Source organism: Vipera ursinii (genome assembly GCF_947247035.1).
Source record: "Vipera ursinii genome assembly, chromosome: 3".
NCBI lineage: Eukaryota > Metazoa > Chordata > Lepidosauria > Squamata > Viperidae > Vipera > Vipera ursinii.
The window spans coordinates 3,108,718-3,124,564 of NC_139516.1; the positions used below are offsets into that span (position 1 = coordinate 3,108,718).

General features: G+C 49.4%; 1 protein-coding gene across 1 annotated transcript; it reads right to left on the reverse strand.

The window, feature by feature from the left end:
* Positions 1-2,901: 2,901 nt before the first annotated feature.
* Positions 2,902-15,572, reverse strand: SNPH (syntaphilin; the record flags this gene model as incomplete). The annotated part of the gene is made up of 4 exons (XM_083360885.1): positions 2,902-4,159; positions 9,665-9,814; positions 13,640-13,846; positions 15,529-15,572. 4 exons carry the CDS (start codon positions 15,570-15,572, stop codon positions 2,902-2,904), a joined length of 1,659 nt encoding a protein of 552 aa, XP_083217011.1.
* Between the last annotated feature and the right edge of the window lie 275 nt (positions 15,573-15,847).

Below are 15,847 nucleotides of genomic sequence, written 5' to 3' on the forward strand. Positions count from 1 at the left end.
TTTAGTGTGATGAGTAAAGCCAGTCAGCGTGTGGCTTGGTCCCAGCGAAAGGGATCTTAAGAGAGTTTGCATTCCCTCGCCACTGCTTTTGCTCACAGAGGGCTGTAAATAGGGGTCTTATGCTAGCTTGGATGAAATGGCAGCCACAGAATTTAAGAGAGTGTGATGTTGGTTTACCCATTTCCCCCCACCCCGTCTCCAAGGGAGGTGGAGTTTAATCTCTTATCTAGTCAGTTTATCTACTCCCTTGATTGTTTGTCTTAACAATGGAAACACAAAGGAGGCACATTTTCCTAGGCCGGTACCATAACCACGGTCCATGTCCAGGCCTTGAACTACTCAAGGTTTGCATCAAGTCGGTAGCTTGACATTCTTGTCTGCTGGATGGGCGAAAGTAGCAACCGGGTGGGGGCACACAGTACGCTGGAGCCCGCTCCATGTTCGGCCTCTCCAGGGTTAGCATCGCTGAAGAGAGCAACCCACCACTGGAACTCCTAAACCGATCAACCAGGACAGCAGCGTTCCAGGTTTGCAAAAAGTGAACATAGTGCAAAGCGAAAGATCACAAACTTAAGAGCTTCTTTGACCCCAGGAGGGGACGGCAGGTTGCTCCGTGTGAGGTATATCTCTGCCTTCTCGTCATCTTTGCTCCCGGGAGCCTTTTCCAAAACGCAGAGAGCAGAGTAGGCTCAGAGCAAACCGTCGAGAAAGTCTCACAAATGCAACGGGGTGTGGGGCGAGCGACGTGTCTGCAGGCGCCCTTGCGCGCCACGCTCACGATTCGACACGTTTCACAACATTCTTGGAGGGGAAAGGAAATGCCACCCGAGTCCTCTTGCTGTCTTGCGCCAACGTTTCTTTGAAAGAAGGGCTGGCACCGATGGGGCACGTGGAACCCCTGACCGCATATCCTCTGGCGTGCGTGGCTCCAGCGTTGCCTTCCCAGATATTGGCCAGGGCTTGAAAATGGTGCGGCATTGTGTCGCGTCTGCAGACCGGACGTTGTTTGAGGCAACGTTCGCCAAGGGTTAGCCTTGGAAGAGGCCTCGTGATAGTATGGAATCTCTGGACAAAGTGCTGAGTGTGCTTTTTTCCTTTCTCCTGCGGTACACCAACTAACTCTACTAGAGTGAGGATTGGAGGAAGAGAGAAGTCCGAACGGCGGACGTGACGTGGAGGCTGGCCTACAGTTTGCATTATAGAACCCAACGAAACGGCAGATCCAAAATTATGCAAAGTACAAAGAGGATTGGGTGTCTTCTCTCTTCACTAGAAACACAAGGGCAGTTTGACTAAGGACAATTATCTGTACCAAAAGGGTAGGTGGTAGTGACGGTGGCGTGAAGCAAGCTTGTAAGTGTAGTGATTTGCAAACCCTATGTCTGTTACTGAATTGGGGGGGGTCATACTAGAAAGCAGTGGGATTCATCTTATTCTAGCAAGCCTGCCCTCCCCACACCCCCAAATGTCCAGATCAGGATTAGGGGTTCTGCAAGACTTCTGCACCATTTTAGATACCTTTAGAGGAGAATATATGTGGCTCAGGGCTGATCTGTGGGGGTCCATGGTGGTCTTGGAGCTGGGTGGTTTTCTTGCAGACATTTCATGGCCCAACCAGTTATCATCATCAGTGCTAGAAGGAAGTGGGATGTGGGAAGAGGAGGAGGAGAAGGAGGAGGACTGTGGGGTCCCTGGTGTTCTCTGAGCTGGGTTGTTTTCTTGCAGACGTTTCATCACCCAACTAGGGAACATCATCAGTGCTAAATGGGAGTGGGTTTTTCACTATGTTTTCTTTCTCTTAGACCTGTTGTTCTCAACCTTTCTGCCTCCACAGACTGGCGGTGGTGGTAGTGGCGGCGGCGGCGGAGGTGGGGAGGGGTTTGCATGCATTCTCGCCGCTTTTTGCAAATGGATCTTTGCGTGCTTGCCCACCACTTGCACAGCATGGTTCCCAACGGGCCACAGACTGGGCTCAGGATGTCGACTGTGGGTTGGGGACCCCTGTCTTAGATAACAAGAAACAAGGGAAAGAAGCCACCAGCTTGCAAGGAGACAGAAGATGAAGTCAGACCTCTGGAAAACTCTGTGTGTGTGTGTGTGTGTGTGTGTGTGTGTGTGTGTGTGTGTGTGTAAAAGGGGACCTGCGGAATTTGGGGAGCTGCCGTTGCAAACATTTTTGCAACATGCCCTCTGCCTCCTCTCTGCGAAACAGATACAGTCCTTCTTCTGCTGCTGCAGCGTTTTCCAAACTTGGCAACTGGAAGATGGGTTGACTTCAACTCCCAGAATCCCCCAGCCAGCCAGCCAGCCACGCTGCAAGACAGGCTCCTGTAAGGTGAAGAACATGGATGGACGTGGACTTAAGCAGGACGGGAGATGATGGAGAGACGGTGAGGTAGACTCAGGGCTGGTTAGAGAATGACACTTGGAAAAAGCAGGGAAGAGAGAAGAGCGAGGCCGCGACAACGGAGGGACGTTTTCTGGATCACTCAAAAACATTCGGATGTTGATGTTAAGAGGAGGGAGAAGGGAATCAGCCAGTGGCGTGGGAAACGTGACGCACGTTTCCTAAAGCAAACGGAGTTTTCAACAGCAGCAGCCCTCAAAGGGGATGGATCCTCCGCAAAGAGAGGATGGTCCTATCCTGTCCACGCTGTGTCAGGGCCACCACAGCGATGGCTTCTCTCAAGTTATTTGCATAAATCAAGATCCAGCACATCAGGATGCCCGGTCAAGTCGACCCACCTGTGCGCTAAATAAATAAGGTAACAGGAAAGAGAAATTCAAGTGTGTGTAGGGGATTTACAATCGTGGTCCGCCTAAACCCTGAAAGCTCCGAGGGCGACAAAGCAGATGTGCGTGCGCATGACAGAGCTGGCCGGGTAGGGAAGGAGGAAGAAGTTATGGCTGTGAGCAGGTGCTGCTCATGTTGGTGACCGACCGGCAGCTGATCTTCCGGATCGAGTGCAGGGCGACTGTGCAGCAGCCCCGCAGCAGGGAGCTGATGTTGTAAATGGGTTGCCCCTGCCTCCGCTGCGAACGGCACAGCCAAGCGACCGTAGGCACGGCGGGCACAACCACCGCCAAGAGATCCACAAGGAAATGGCGGCTCCAGTAAGTCTGAGGCTCGGCCGAAGCACCCACTGGGGCTGCTGCCCCCGCGGGGTCCTGCCCTGCCTCAGTTGCCTCATCTTCAGGGGTGCAGACGATGGTCACGGAGGGGCTGGCGCTGCAAGGCTGATGCACAGCCGGGTTTTGCGAGCCTGGCTGGCCATTGGGCTTCTCGCCGGGTTCTCCATCACTGACGATGACGACAGCAGAGGAGGGTTCGGGGGCCGTCCTGTCTGTGGGGTCTGAGCAGTTGAGGAAACATCTCTCTGAGCTGGTGGGCTCTGTCACCTCCTCTATCTCAGACGGCCACTCCGAGGTGGGACTGGCGAGGCTGCCCGCTTGAGACTTCATGACCTTCTCCAAGATGGTGTCCAGATCTGGCTGGTAATGTCCGAAGTCTGTCTGGATGGCTTGTTCCTGCATGCAGCTAGCTTGGACGGCGGCCTCCACGCTCTGCTGAGATCCCGTTAGTTTCTCGTACGTGGAGCTGGTGGGCATCTGGGAGCCCAGGGTGTAGGAGGTGTGCAGGGACGAGGTATCGTCGGGAACGCATTCCACACCTGAGGACAGAAGGCTGCTGTGGTCCAGCAAATCTGTCCGGCTCAAGGAGTTCTCTGCCGCCACGAAGCCGCTGTCGGCTCCGTCGTCCACGGAGATGGTTTGAGAGCCGCCGATGTTCCTGTCCGTCGCTCCCTGGTCACTCAACTTGGTGTATGTGGAGCTGCGGGTGAGCGAGCGTGCGGGAGATCCCCCAGCTGACTCGGGGTGCCCTTCCTCTTTGACTGTCCCATTCTGCGCAACCTCCATGCTGTGCAGCAGCGTCTCCAGCTTCTTGTTCTGAATGTTGATGTCCACAAAGTACTTCTGGAGGCCTTTGTCTTTCTCGATCAGGTTATTCTTGACGGTGTCGATGACCTGTTTGAGCTGTTTAATCTCCTTCCGGGCTTCTTTGAGGGCCAGCTGAGCCTCCACGCGGTGACATTCCTCTTCAATCCAGTCTTCTTGCATCCTTGAGAGTTGAGTCTTCAGGTCTTCAATCTCGGCATCCCTGCAGCGACAAACAAGCAGATGGTCACTGGGCTGACTGCAATATAGAGTACTGTACTGGGTGCCAAAACACATCATTCAGGTTGGGTTAAATTCTACATACAGGGCAGTGCTGAGGTCTTTGCTTGTTTTCTGGGACCCTCTCTGCACTTACGTGAGAGTGTAACGCACACGGTGCTGAATAGAGCTTCCGCTAGGCCAGACGTGTCAAACACAAGGACCGGGGGCCGGATCCGGCCCGCAAAGTGGTTTCATGTGGCCCATGAAGCCATCCTGGAAACAGTGAAGGAACGGCCCCCACTGCCTTGGCCCTGGCCCAGAGACCCTCCTTCTGCCAGAGACCCCCAGATCTGTCCCACTCCTGCCCGGGCCCCCATAGGCACCCTTGATGCCAACGATGTAGAGCTGGCCACGCCCACCCAGTAGGCCATACGCACTCTAGCCACGCCCACCCAGTAGGCCGCGCCCACCCTGGCCATACACACCCAGCCCCTTGAGGGCAACCACAATGCTGATGTGGCCCTCGGTGAAATTGAGTTTGACACCCCTGCGCTAGGCAGAGGATAATATTTCATAGAGGCTATTTGATATACAAGTAGCCCTTGACTTACAACCACAGGGATTAGCACCAGGCAACCAAGGAGAAAACAATATCCTAATCAAGGAACTACCAATGCGTAAACTGTACCCCCGTCAACACTGGCAGGGCAAGCTACTGTATATAAACAGGGAACAAACTCCACACTTAATCACACTGATGATTTTTCCTAGCTGGGTCGTGAAACGTCTGCAAGAAAATAACCGAGCTCAAAGTGGCTTAATATACTAAATCTGTAAATTGACTTTTTTTTTATTATTACATTTATATTGTTACATTTATATCCCGCCCTTCTCCGAAGACTCAGGGCGGCTTTACAAACTTAGCAGTAGCCTTCATTCTATGTATATGCCTGCTTGTTAGGGCTTTCACACACACACCCCAAGCGGCATTATTACAAAGTCAGCTTAATTGCCCCCAACAATCTGGGTCCTCATTTTACCTACCTGGGAAGGATGGAAGGCTGAGTCAACCTTGAGCCTGGTGGGACTCGAACCTGCACTAATTGCAGGCAGCTGGTGTTAATTAAGGAGGCATCAGCCCACTGCTCCACCAAGGCTCTAGACTTTTGAATTAAAACATTGATTAAAGATTATTTGAAGGGGGGGGGAGACAACATGGCTATCACATACGTATCAAAAAAAATGACAGGATGCCACATTCAATATTTTCTCCCGAAGGACTTAGCCTGGAAAATCAAGGGCCTCTAGAAGCAATACTTCAAGGCCAGATAAATACTTTCCCAGAGGAAATATATGCAATGTTAGGACAAATACAAATGACAATAGACTCAAACCACGACGAAATTCGAAACAGCTTTGAGGATTCTTTGACCAAGTGAGAAAACTAGTGGACCAGAGGAATGCTGTAGATATAATTTACTTGGACTTCAGTAAGGCATTTGATAAAGTAGATCACAACCTACTACTTGATAAGATAGAAAAATGTGGGTTAGATAGCATCACCACCAGATGGATTCGTAGCTGGCTGACAGGCCGTACTCAGCGTGGGGTCCTCAATGGAACCGCATCTACATGGAAGGAAGTGTGTAGTGGGGTGCCCCAGGGCTCTGTTCTGGGCCCAGTGCTCTTCAACATCTTCCTCAATGATTTGGACGAGGGGATAGATGGGGAACTCATCAAATTTGCAGACGACACCAAGCTGGCAGGAATAGCCAATACTCCAGAAGATAGGCTTAAGATACAGAAGGATCTGGACAGACTCGAACACTGGGCACTATCTAACAAAATGAAATTCAATGGTGAAAAAAGTAAGGATCTACATTTAGGCAGGAAAAACTAAATGCACAGGTATAGTATAGGTGGTTCCTTGCTCAATACCTCTCTCAACTGTGAGAGGGATCTCGGAGTCCTAGTGGACAATCACTTCAATATGAGCCAGTCGTGTGCTGCAGCTGCCGAAAAAGCCAACACGGTGCTAGGCTGCATTAACAGAGGGATAGAATCAAGATCAAGTGAAGTACTAATACCACTTTACAATGCTTTGGTAAGGCCACACCTGGAATACTGCATCCAGTTTTGGTCACCACAATGTAAAAAAGATGTTGAGACTCTAGAAAGGGTACAGAGAAGAGCAACAAAGATGATTAGGGGACTGGAGGCTAAAACATATCAGGAACGGTTGCTGGAATTGGGTATGTGTAGGGGGGGGACATGATAGCAGCCTTCCAGTATCTCAGGGGCTGCCCCAAAGAAGAGGAGGGGGTCACGTTATTCTCCAAAACGCCTGAAGGCAGGACAAGAAACAACGGATGGAAACTCATCAAGGAGAGAAGCAACCTAGAACTAAGGAGAAACTTCTTGACAGTGAGAACAGTTAACCAGTGGAACAACCTGCCTCCAGAGGTGGTGAATGCTCCAACACTGGAAGTTTTTAAGAGGAGACTGGACAGCCATTTGTCTGAAATGGTATAGGGTCGCCTGCCTGAGCAGGGGGTTGGACTAGATGACCTCCAAGGTACCTTCCAACTACTACTTCTTCTTCTTCTTCTTCTTCTTCTTCTTCTTCTTCTTCTTCTTCTTCTTCTTCTTCTTCTTCTTCTTCTTCTTCTTCTTCTTCTTCTTCTTCTTATTATTATTATTATTATTATTATTATTATTATTATTAAAATGAGCATATTTCCAATCTAAATCTACAATTAAAAAAATACCCAGGAAATAACAAGAAAGGAACAAACAAGTCAGACAGCAGATTGCAAACTAGAAGAGTCTGATCAAATGGATGAAAGGAAAAGAATTTCAATTTGACACAAACAGGAAAAAATTCTACAAGGTTCTGATAGAACAATAAAAATGGAATTATTAAGAGAACCATTAAAGTTTGGGGGACAGAAAGAATTTATCTTACTTACTTCATCTTTTGTATTCCCAACAACATTTGTAAAAATACAGGAGCTGTTGGGTAGGTGGATTGCATCAACTTGGAAGATCAGAAACAGATATAAGAGATTTGACTCGCCCTACCAGATGGACTATTACGCGAATAAACATTTGTTTGAATACAGCTAAAAGAACAGAGAATTTCAAACATAAAGGGGCCTTATAACAAGAAGGATAATGAGATATAAGTAATACAGTATGTTTTATAATATATTAAATATTAAAATAGTAGGTTGATGTAACTTTTATTAATACATAGGTAAAGGTAAAGGTTCTCCCGCACATGCGTGCTAGTCGTTTCCGACTCTAGGGGCCGGTGCTCATCTCCGTTTCAAAGCCAAAGAGCCAGCGCTTGTCCGAGGACGTCTCCGTGGTCATGTGGCCGGCATGACTAGACGCCAAAGGCGCACGGAACGCTGTTCCCTTCCCACCGGAGTGGTCCCTATTTTTCTACTTGCGTTTTTACGTGCTTTCGAACTGCTAGGTTGGCAGAAGCTGGGACGAGTAACAGGCGCTCACTCTGTTACGTGGCACTCGGGATTCGACCCGCCAGACTGCCGACCTTCTGATCGACAAGCTCAGCGTCCTAACCCACTGAGCCGCCGCGTCCCTTATTAATAAATAAGCAAAGTATAAATTGATTAAAAAGGATGTTATATCTAGATACTATAAGACAGATAAATAGTATTTTTATAATGCATGACATAAAATATTGGGATGATGTACCTAAATGGAAAAATTTAGACAGTTAGATGACTAATATGAAGAAATTATGACTGATAAGAATTGGATTGAATATCGGGGAATTTAAGCGAACAAAAATTATAAAAAATAGGACGTATGCTGAACTAATGAGATGATGGTTATGAGAATAACATAAGCTGAAAAAAATGTTATATAGAGAGATTATTATTATTTGTATAAATATAAAAAATGCCTACGCCTAATCATTTGTATAGTGAAAATATTAAGAATTATATTTTGGCTAAGGTTGAAGAAGGAAAATACAAATGGGAGGAAGGAAGATCAAAGAAAGGTATCACAAATCAATATATTAATTATGAAATCATCAAATTTAATCATTATTGACTGTTACTTAATTATTACTGTCTTTTTCCACCCCCTTGTTAAAATATAAACCAAGACAAGACGCTCCACACCTGGCACTGGAGATTGTTACAGTTAAAAACCAATAAAATATCTATAAAAAGGAAAACAACCAAGCTCAGAGAGCAGGAAGGACCCCATGCTCCTCCTCCTCCTCCTCTTCCTCCTCCACTCTGCAAACCCCATTCCCTGCTAGCTCTGATGAGCAAACTCCACATTTACTCCTAGTGATGATATTACCTAGTTTAGTCATGAATTGTCTGCAAGAAAACAACCAAGCTCAGAGAGCATCAGGGACCCCACAGTTCTCCTCCTCCTCCTCCTCCTCCTCCTCCCAAACTCCACTCCCACCTAGCACTGATGATGTTCCCTAGTTGGGTCATGAAACGTCTGCAAGAAAACAGCCAAGCTCAGAGAGCACCAATCACCCTGTGGTTCTCCACCTCCTTCTCTCCTCCTCCTGTCCCCTCCTCTTTCACTTTTCCTTCTCCTCCTCTTCCTCCTCCTCTCTGCAAACTCCACTCCCTTCCAACACTGATGATGTTCCCTAGTTGGGTCATGAAATGTCTGCAAGAAAACAACGCAGCTCAGGCAGCACCAAGGACCCCACAGTCCTCCTCCTCCTCCTCCTCCTCCTCCTCCTCCTCCTCCTCCTCCTCCTCCTCCTCCCTTCTGTCACTGATGATGTTCCCTAGTTGGGTCATGAAACATCTGCAAGAAAACAACCAAGCTCAGAGAGCACCAAGGACCCCACAGTCCTCCTCCTCCTCCTCCTCCTCCTCCTCCTCCTCCTCCTCCTCCTCCCTTCCAACACTGATGATGTTCCCTAGTTGGGTCATGAAACGTCTGCAAGAAAACAACCCAGCTCAGGCAGCACCAAGGACCCCACAGTCTTCCTCCTCCTCCCAAACCGCCCTGCCTCCTAGCACTGATGATGCTATATAGTTGGGTCACGAAACATCTTCAAGGTCAGAGAGAGCATCCAAAGACCCCACAGTTCAACCTCGAGCGGCAGAGATTCTCTTCTACTGGCAAATACGGTGAGCCCACCCACCAGGGTTAGTTGCTGGCGTATCCAGCTCATGTTGTCCAGTTAGTGCATTCATCACTCCTGTTGAAGGTGTTGCTAAGGACGGTAGCACCAGGGTTGCTTCTCACAGCATCCTGTAGCTTATAACAACAACAACAACAACAACAACAACAACGTTGGAAGGGACTTTGGAGGTCATCTAATCCAACCCGCTGCTTAGGCAGGAAACCTATCCCATTGACTTCAAGGAGTTCGTCGCCTACTCCTGCATCTCGATGGCGTGGGAGGCAGCAATAACATCTGAAAGATCCGTGACTGGCACAAGATCCTCCTGCTAAATTCGGCCTGGATTTCTCTGCCCCGGAGGCTCACCTGTCCTGCAGCCTCTCGTGAGTGTCCCTCAGCCTGGCCCGCAGGTGCCGGATGCAGACCTCTTTCTGCTGGAGGGGGGTGAGATATTGTTCAGGCGTGGGGGGCTTGATCCCATGGTTGTCGCTACATAGGAGGTACTTGACGGGGCGCCTGAAAAGAGAGGAAAACGTAATTAACAAGCTTCCTGATCAAGATCAACCCCCCACTCTATCATCTTTCTTTCTTTCTTTCTTTCTTTCTTTCTTTCTTTCTTTCTTTCTTTCTTTCTTTCTTTCTTTCTTTCTTTCTTTCTTTCTTTCTTTCTTTCCCTTCCTTCCTTCCTTCCTTCCTTCATTTCTTTCTTTCTTTCTTTCTTTCTTTCTTTCTTTCTTTCTTTCTTTCTTTCTTTCTTTCTTTCTTTCTTTCTTTCTTTCTTTCTTTCTCTTCCCTCTCCCTCCCCCTTTCTTTTTTTCCTTCCTTCCCTTTCTTTTTCTTTCTTTCTTTCTCTCTCTTTCTTCTTTCTTTTCCCTCTCCCTCCCTCTTTCTTTTTCTTCCTTCCTTCCTTCCCTTTTTTCTTTCCTTTCTTTTTCTTCTCTCCTTTTTTTCTCTTTCACCTCTCCCTCCCTTTTTTCTTTTTCTTCCCTTTTTTCTTTCCCTTTTTTCTTCTCTTCCTCCCTTTTTTCTTTCTCTTCCTTCTTCCCTCCCTCCCTCCCTCCCTCCCTCCCTTTTCTTTCTATCCCCTCTCTCCTTCCTTCCTTCCTCCCTTCCTTCTTCCTCCCTCCCTCCCTCCTCCTTCCCTTTTCTTTCTATCCCCTCTATCCCCCTTCCTTCCTTCCTTCCTTCCTCCCTCCCTCCCTCCCTCCCTCCCTTTGAATTCCATGAATCTGCAAGGAGGGTTTGTCCACTTTTTCCCACGTGTTCACACAACGAGGTGACCTTGCTGTCCCTCCCTTCAGCCAATTGCGTTGCTACTACTGCCAGACTCGGGCGTGCTCTATGGCTACTCTGTGCTTGCTTCTAAAGATGCTTCCCCCTCCTAGGTTTTTGGACTTCAACTCCCAGAATTCCTGAGTCAGCCATGCTGACTCAGGAATTCTGGGAGTTGAAGTCCAGGAGTCATAAAAGAGCCGAGGTTGCCTACCCCTGCTCTAGCGGGATTGATGAAGCAACACATGGGAGACAAAGGATACAGAATGGACGGTGGGATTGGAGAAGACTAGACCGCTATATGGAAGGAAGACAGGTCTTCATCCTCACAACACAGAAGACACGTGCCTAGTGGGGACTAGCCAGGCTCCGAATGTTATTGCCTCTCCCCCAAATTCATGGCTGGTCCCCAGAACCAGCCTTCTCCTCACCACCAAGTGAGGAGGACCTCTACAAGGGGACAGCTCGTTCTGTGGTGGCCTCCCATCCGTGTATTCGTCCTGATGAGGGGCTGGCTTGGCCTCCACCATAACTTAATTTCAGCCCCCGCTGAAGTCCGTTTCATCTTTCCAGGGTTTTACAGGCATTTGTATTGCTTTTCTGTTGTTATTGCAAGTCAGAGCACGCACAGACGTATTGCGCTGAGGTAACCCAGGAGTAAATTCAGCAAACAGTGGTGTGCATTAAATGGTGGTTTATCATACGCTATCTACAACGTACACTAGGAACAAAATACATACACGTGGTCATTCAGCAAACTCCAGCAGGAAACGGGGGAGAGAGAAAGAGTCTAGCAAAAAGCCTTCCCTTTTATACTCAAGCTCTTAAAGGGATACAGACACCCGCTGAGTCATTCCTAACATTGCATCGTCCGTCTCACATTGTACAAGCTGGTTAGCTTCTAAATCACTACCTCGACATTACGGGCCGTCCTCGACTTGCAACAGTTCATTTAGCGACCGTTCAAAGTTACAGCAGCACTGCAAAAAGTGACTGACGACCAGTTTTCACATGTATGACCGTTGCAGCGTCCCTGTGGTCGCGTGATCAAAGTTCAGACGCTTGGCAACTGACTCGTATTTATGACGGGCGCAGGGGCCCGGGGTCACGTGATCCCCTTTTTGTGAGTGCCTGACAATCAAAGTCAAGGGGGAAGCCGGATTCGTTTAACAAAAGTGTGACTAGCTTAACCACTGCAGTGATTCACTTAACAACCATGTGACTAGAAAGACCGTCAAGTGGGGCAAAATTTACTTAACAATGTCTTCCTTAGCAACAGAAATTTTGGGCCGAGCATACCTGAAGAGGATCAGTAGGTTATCAAAGTACAGGTAGTCCTCGACTTATAACTATTTGTAAGTTTATTTACTGACCATTTATTTATTGATTGACCGTTTATTGACCATTCAAAGTTACACTGGCGCCGAAAAAACTTGCCTTGTGGCTGTTTTTCACAGTTACGGCTGTTGCAGCATCCCCCCAGGGTCACATGATCAAATGTCAGATGCTTGGCAACTGATTCAAATTTATGACGATTGCCGTGTCCAGGGTTGTGTGATCACCATTTGCGACCTTCGGACAAGCAAAGTCCATGGGGAAGCCAGATCACGTGACCCCAGGACACTGCAACCGTCATAAGTATGAGTCATTGGCCAAGTGTCCAAACATGGATCGCATGACCACAGAGATGCTGCAACGGTCGTTAAGTGTGGAAAAAAACGGTCCTAAGTCGCTTTTTCCAGGGTCTGTTGCCAGTTTGAATGGCCACTAAAGGAATGGTTGTAAGTTGAGGACTTCCCGTATCTATTCCGGAAGGCTGCTGGCCAAAATGCGATTCGTAGGTATGGCGCGTGGAAAGTGTACATTAGGAGAACCGTGAACGCACGGGTTATGTTTTGTGCGCTTCTTGGACGTCTGGATCGCTCCAGGGTGTTGTTACGGCCCACTCTGAACGGTTGACAGAATCAGCCTTTTGCCCCACGACGATCTGGCTCCTCATTTTACTGACTTCGGAAGGATGAAAGGCTGAGTCGGCCGTGAGCCGGTGAGAATCGAACTGCAGGCAGTGGGCAGAGTCAGCCTGCAATGCTGCATTGCAGTCTGTAGCATTGCAAACCGAAGCAAAACTGGGACAGCGTGGGGGTTAAAATCAGGAAAAATATAGCTTGAGCAATAGCACTTAGACTTATCTACCGCTTCACAGTGCTTTACAGCCCTCTCTAAGCATATCTGCCCCCAACCATCGGGGTCCTCATTTTACCGACCTCGGAAAGGTGGGTGGCTGAGTCAACTTTGAGCTGGTCAGGATCGAACTGATGGCAGTCAAAAGAATTCGCTTGCAATACTACATTGTAACCACTGTGCCACCAGGACTCAGAGGAAGGAAAAAGAGAGGAAAAGGAGAAGGAAGGGAGGGAGGAAATGAAGGAAGGAAGGAAGAGGAGAGGGGAAGAGAAGGGAAGGGAAGGGAAAGAGGGAGGGAAGGAGAGGAGAAGGGAAGGGAAGGAAGGAGAGGAGAAGGGAAGGGAAAGAGGGAGAGGGAGGGAGGAAGGGGAGAGGGGAGGAGAAGGGAAGGGAAAGAGGGAGGCAGGGAGGGAAGGAGAGAAGAAGGAAGGAAGGAAGGAAGGAGAGGAGAAGGGAAGGAAGGAAGGAAGGAAGGAAGGAGAGGAGAGGAGAGGAGAAGGGAAGGAAGGAAGGAAGGAAGGAAGGAAGGAAGGAAGGAAGGAAGGAAGGAAGGATGGAAGGAAAATATTGCAATAGCCCTTAGACTTATATACCGCTTCACGGTGCTTTACAGCCCCCCTCTAAACGCTTTACAGAGTCAGCCTATTTGCCCCCCCCCAACAATCCGGGTCCTCATTTTACCGACCTCAGAAGGGCGGAAGGCCGAGTAACAAACAACCTTGAGCTGGTCAGGATCGAACTGCCGAACTGCAGGCAGCCGGCAGTCAGCAGATGTAGCCTGCAGTACTCCATTTTAACCCCTGCGCCGCGCCCTTGTCACCTGGCGAAGGGCAGACTGGCCCTTCGGCCTGGACCCGCACGCTCAGCGGCGCCCCCTGGCGTTACCTTGGCGTGGGACTGCTGTCGCTGCCCTTGCAAGAGCCGGAATTGCTGCTGCTGCTGAGCGACGAGGTGCCGTAGGTGTCGCGCATAGTGACGGGCGGGGAAGGGCGCCTGGAGGCAGGAAGAAGAGGCTGTTTCTCAGTCGGAGTGGCTGGGGCCGTTGCGGACTTATAGAGGGAGGCTGGGCCACTCCTTCCGTAAAACTCACGGCTTCCACAACCCGAGGGAAGACAAACGCACAAGACAGGAGAAGAGAATCAAGGTAAAAAGTAGGACCGTACAAACAGGAGAGGGAGGAGGGGAGGAGGAGATGACAAGGTAAGACGGCCAAAGCTTCTCTACAAGGAGCAACAGCAGGACCACGGGGGGGGGGGATATGGGTGTGTGTGTGGACGTGTGGGGGGGGAGGGTCTATAGGTCTCTCTCCCCTTCTTGCCCTCCTTAAAACTCAGTTCTCTAGAAAGAGTCCAGAGAAGAGCAACAAAGATGATCAGGGGACTGGAGGCTAAAACATATCAGGAATGGTTGCTGGAATTGGGTGTGTCTAGGCCACCTTGGCTCTTTTACGACTCGTGGACTTCAACTCCCATAATTCCTCAGCCAGCATGGGGGTTACTATGGCCCCTTCATGACTCATGGACTTCAACTCCCAGAATTCCTGAGCCAGCATGGGGGAACTATGGCTCCCTCATGACTGGTGGACTTCAACTCCCAGAATTCCTGAGCCAGCCATGCTGAGGGGAAAGGGAGAGGTTTCCAAGCTGAGCCATGCTGGCTCAGGAATTCTGGGAGTTGAAGTCATGAAGTCATCAAGGGGCCACAGTTCCCCCATGCTGGCTCAGAAATTCTGGGAGTTGAAGTCCACGAGCCATGAAGGGGCCATAGTTCCCCCATGCTGGCTCAGGAATTCTGGGAGTTGAAGTCTGCAAGTCATGAGGGGGCCATAGTTCCCCCATGCTGGCTCAGGAATTCTGGGAGTTGAAGTCCACGAGTCATGAAGGGGCCATAGTTCCCCCATGCTGGCTCAGGAATTCTGGGAGTTGAAGTCCACCAGTCATGAAGGGGCCATAGTTCCCCCATGCTGGCTCAGGAATTCTGGGAATTGAAGTCCATGAGTCATAAAAGAGCTAAGGTTGCCTACCCCTGGTCTAGTCTAATGAAGGCAAGGACGAGGGGGGACAGGATAGCAGTCTTCCAGTATCCCAGGGGCTGCCCCAAAGAAGAGGGAGTCAAGCTCTTCTCCAAAGTGCCAGAAGGCAGGACAAGAAGCAATGGGTGGTTCCCCCCGCACATGTGTGCTAGTCGTTTCCGACTCTAGGGGCCGGTGCTCATCTCCGTTTCAAAGCCGAAGAGCCAGCGCTTGTCCGAGGACGTCTCTGTGGTCATGTGGCCGGCATGACTAGACGCCAAAGGCGCACGGAACGCTGTTACCTTCCCACCGGAGTGGTCCCTATTTTTCTACTTGCATTTTTATGTGCTTTTGAACTGCTAGGTTGGCAGAAGCTGGGACGAGTAACAGGCGCTCACTCTGTTACGCGGCACTCGGGATTCGACCCGCCAAACTGCCGACCTTCTGATTGACAAGCTCAGCGTCCTAACCCACTGAGCCACCGCGTCCCTCTATACAGTACAATACAATACAATATGATAATAAAGTGGGTGGAATTTGATGCTCCATCACGCCTGCCATTTCTTTTTTTTTTTAAAGAAAAACCCCATATGGGCACCCCTGTAAAGGACCCGACTCTTGTCCGCTGCCAGGTAAGACATGTTTCTTCATGGGAAAGGTTTATAGGATGAAGTGCAAGAGAGAGGCGTTGCTGTGAGTGGACCAACTGCTGCAGGCGCCCACCTTCAGTGGGAGGGAGAGAAAAAAATTAAATCATATTCACCTTCGGGATCCCGTCGAGGGTCTTCTGCTTCCTGGCAAGGACATAGCAATCACGCCACGGATTGGGGCAGTGAAGCCAAGGCTGGCTGGGACGGGGAGAGAAAGAAGGAGATTAGGCTGAGAATTAAGACCAGGCAGCTGTGAAGTCTAGTAGATAGGCTCTGGGTTCAGATCCGATCTTTTTTTTTTCCCCTTTCTTTCCTTCCTTCCTTCCTTCCTTCCTTCCTTCCTTCCTTCCTTCCTTCCTTCCTTCCTTCCTTCCTTCCTTCCTTCCTTTTACTCTTCCCTTTCCCTCCCTCTTTTTCCTTCCTTCCCTTTTT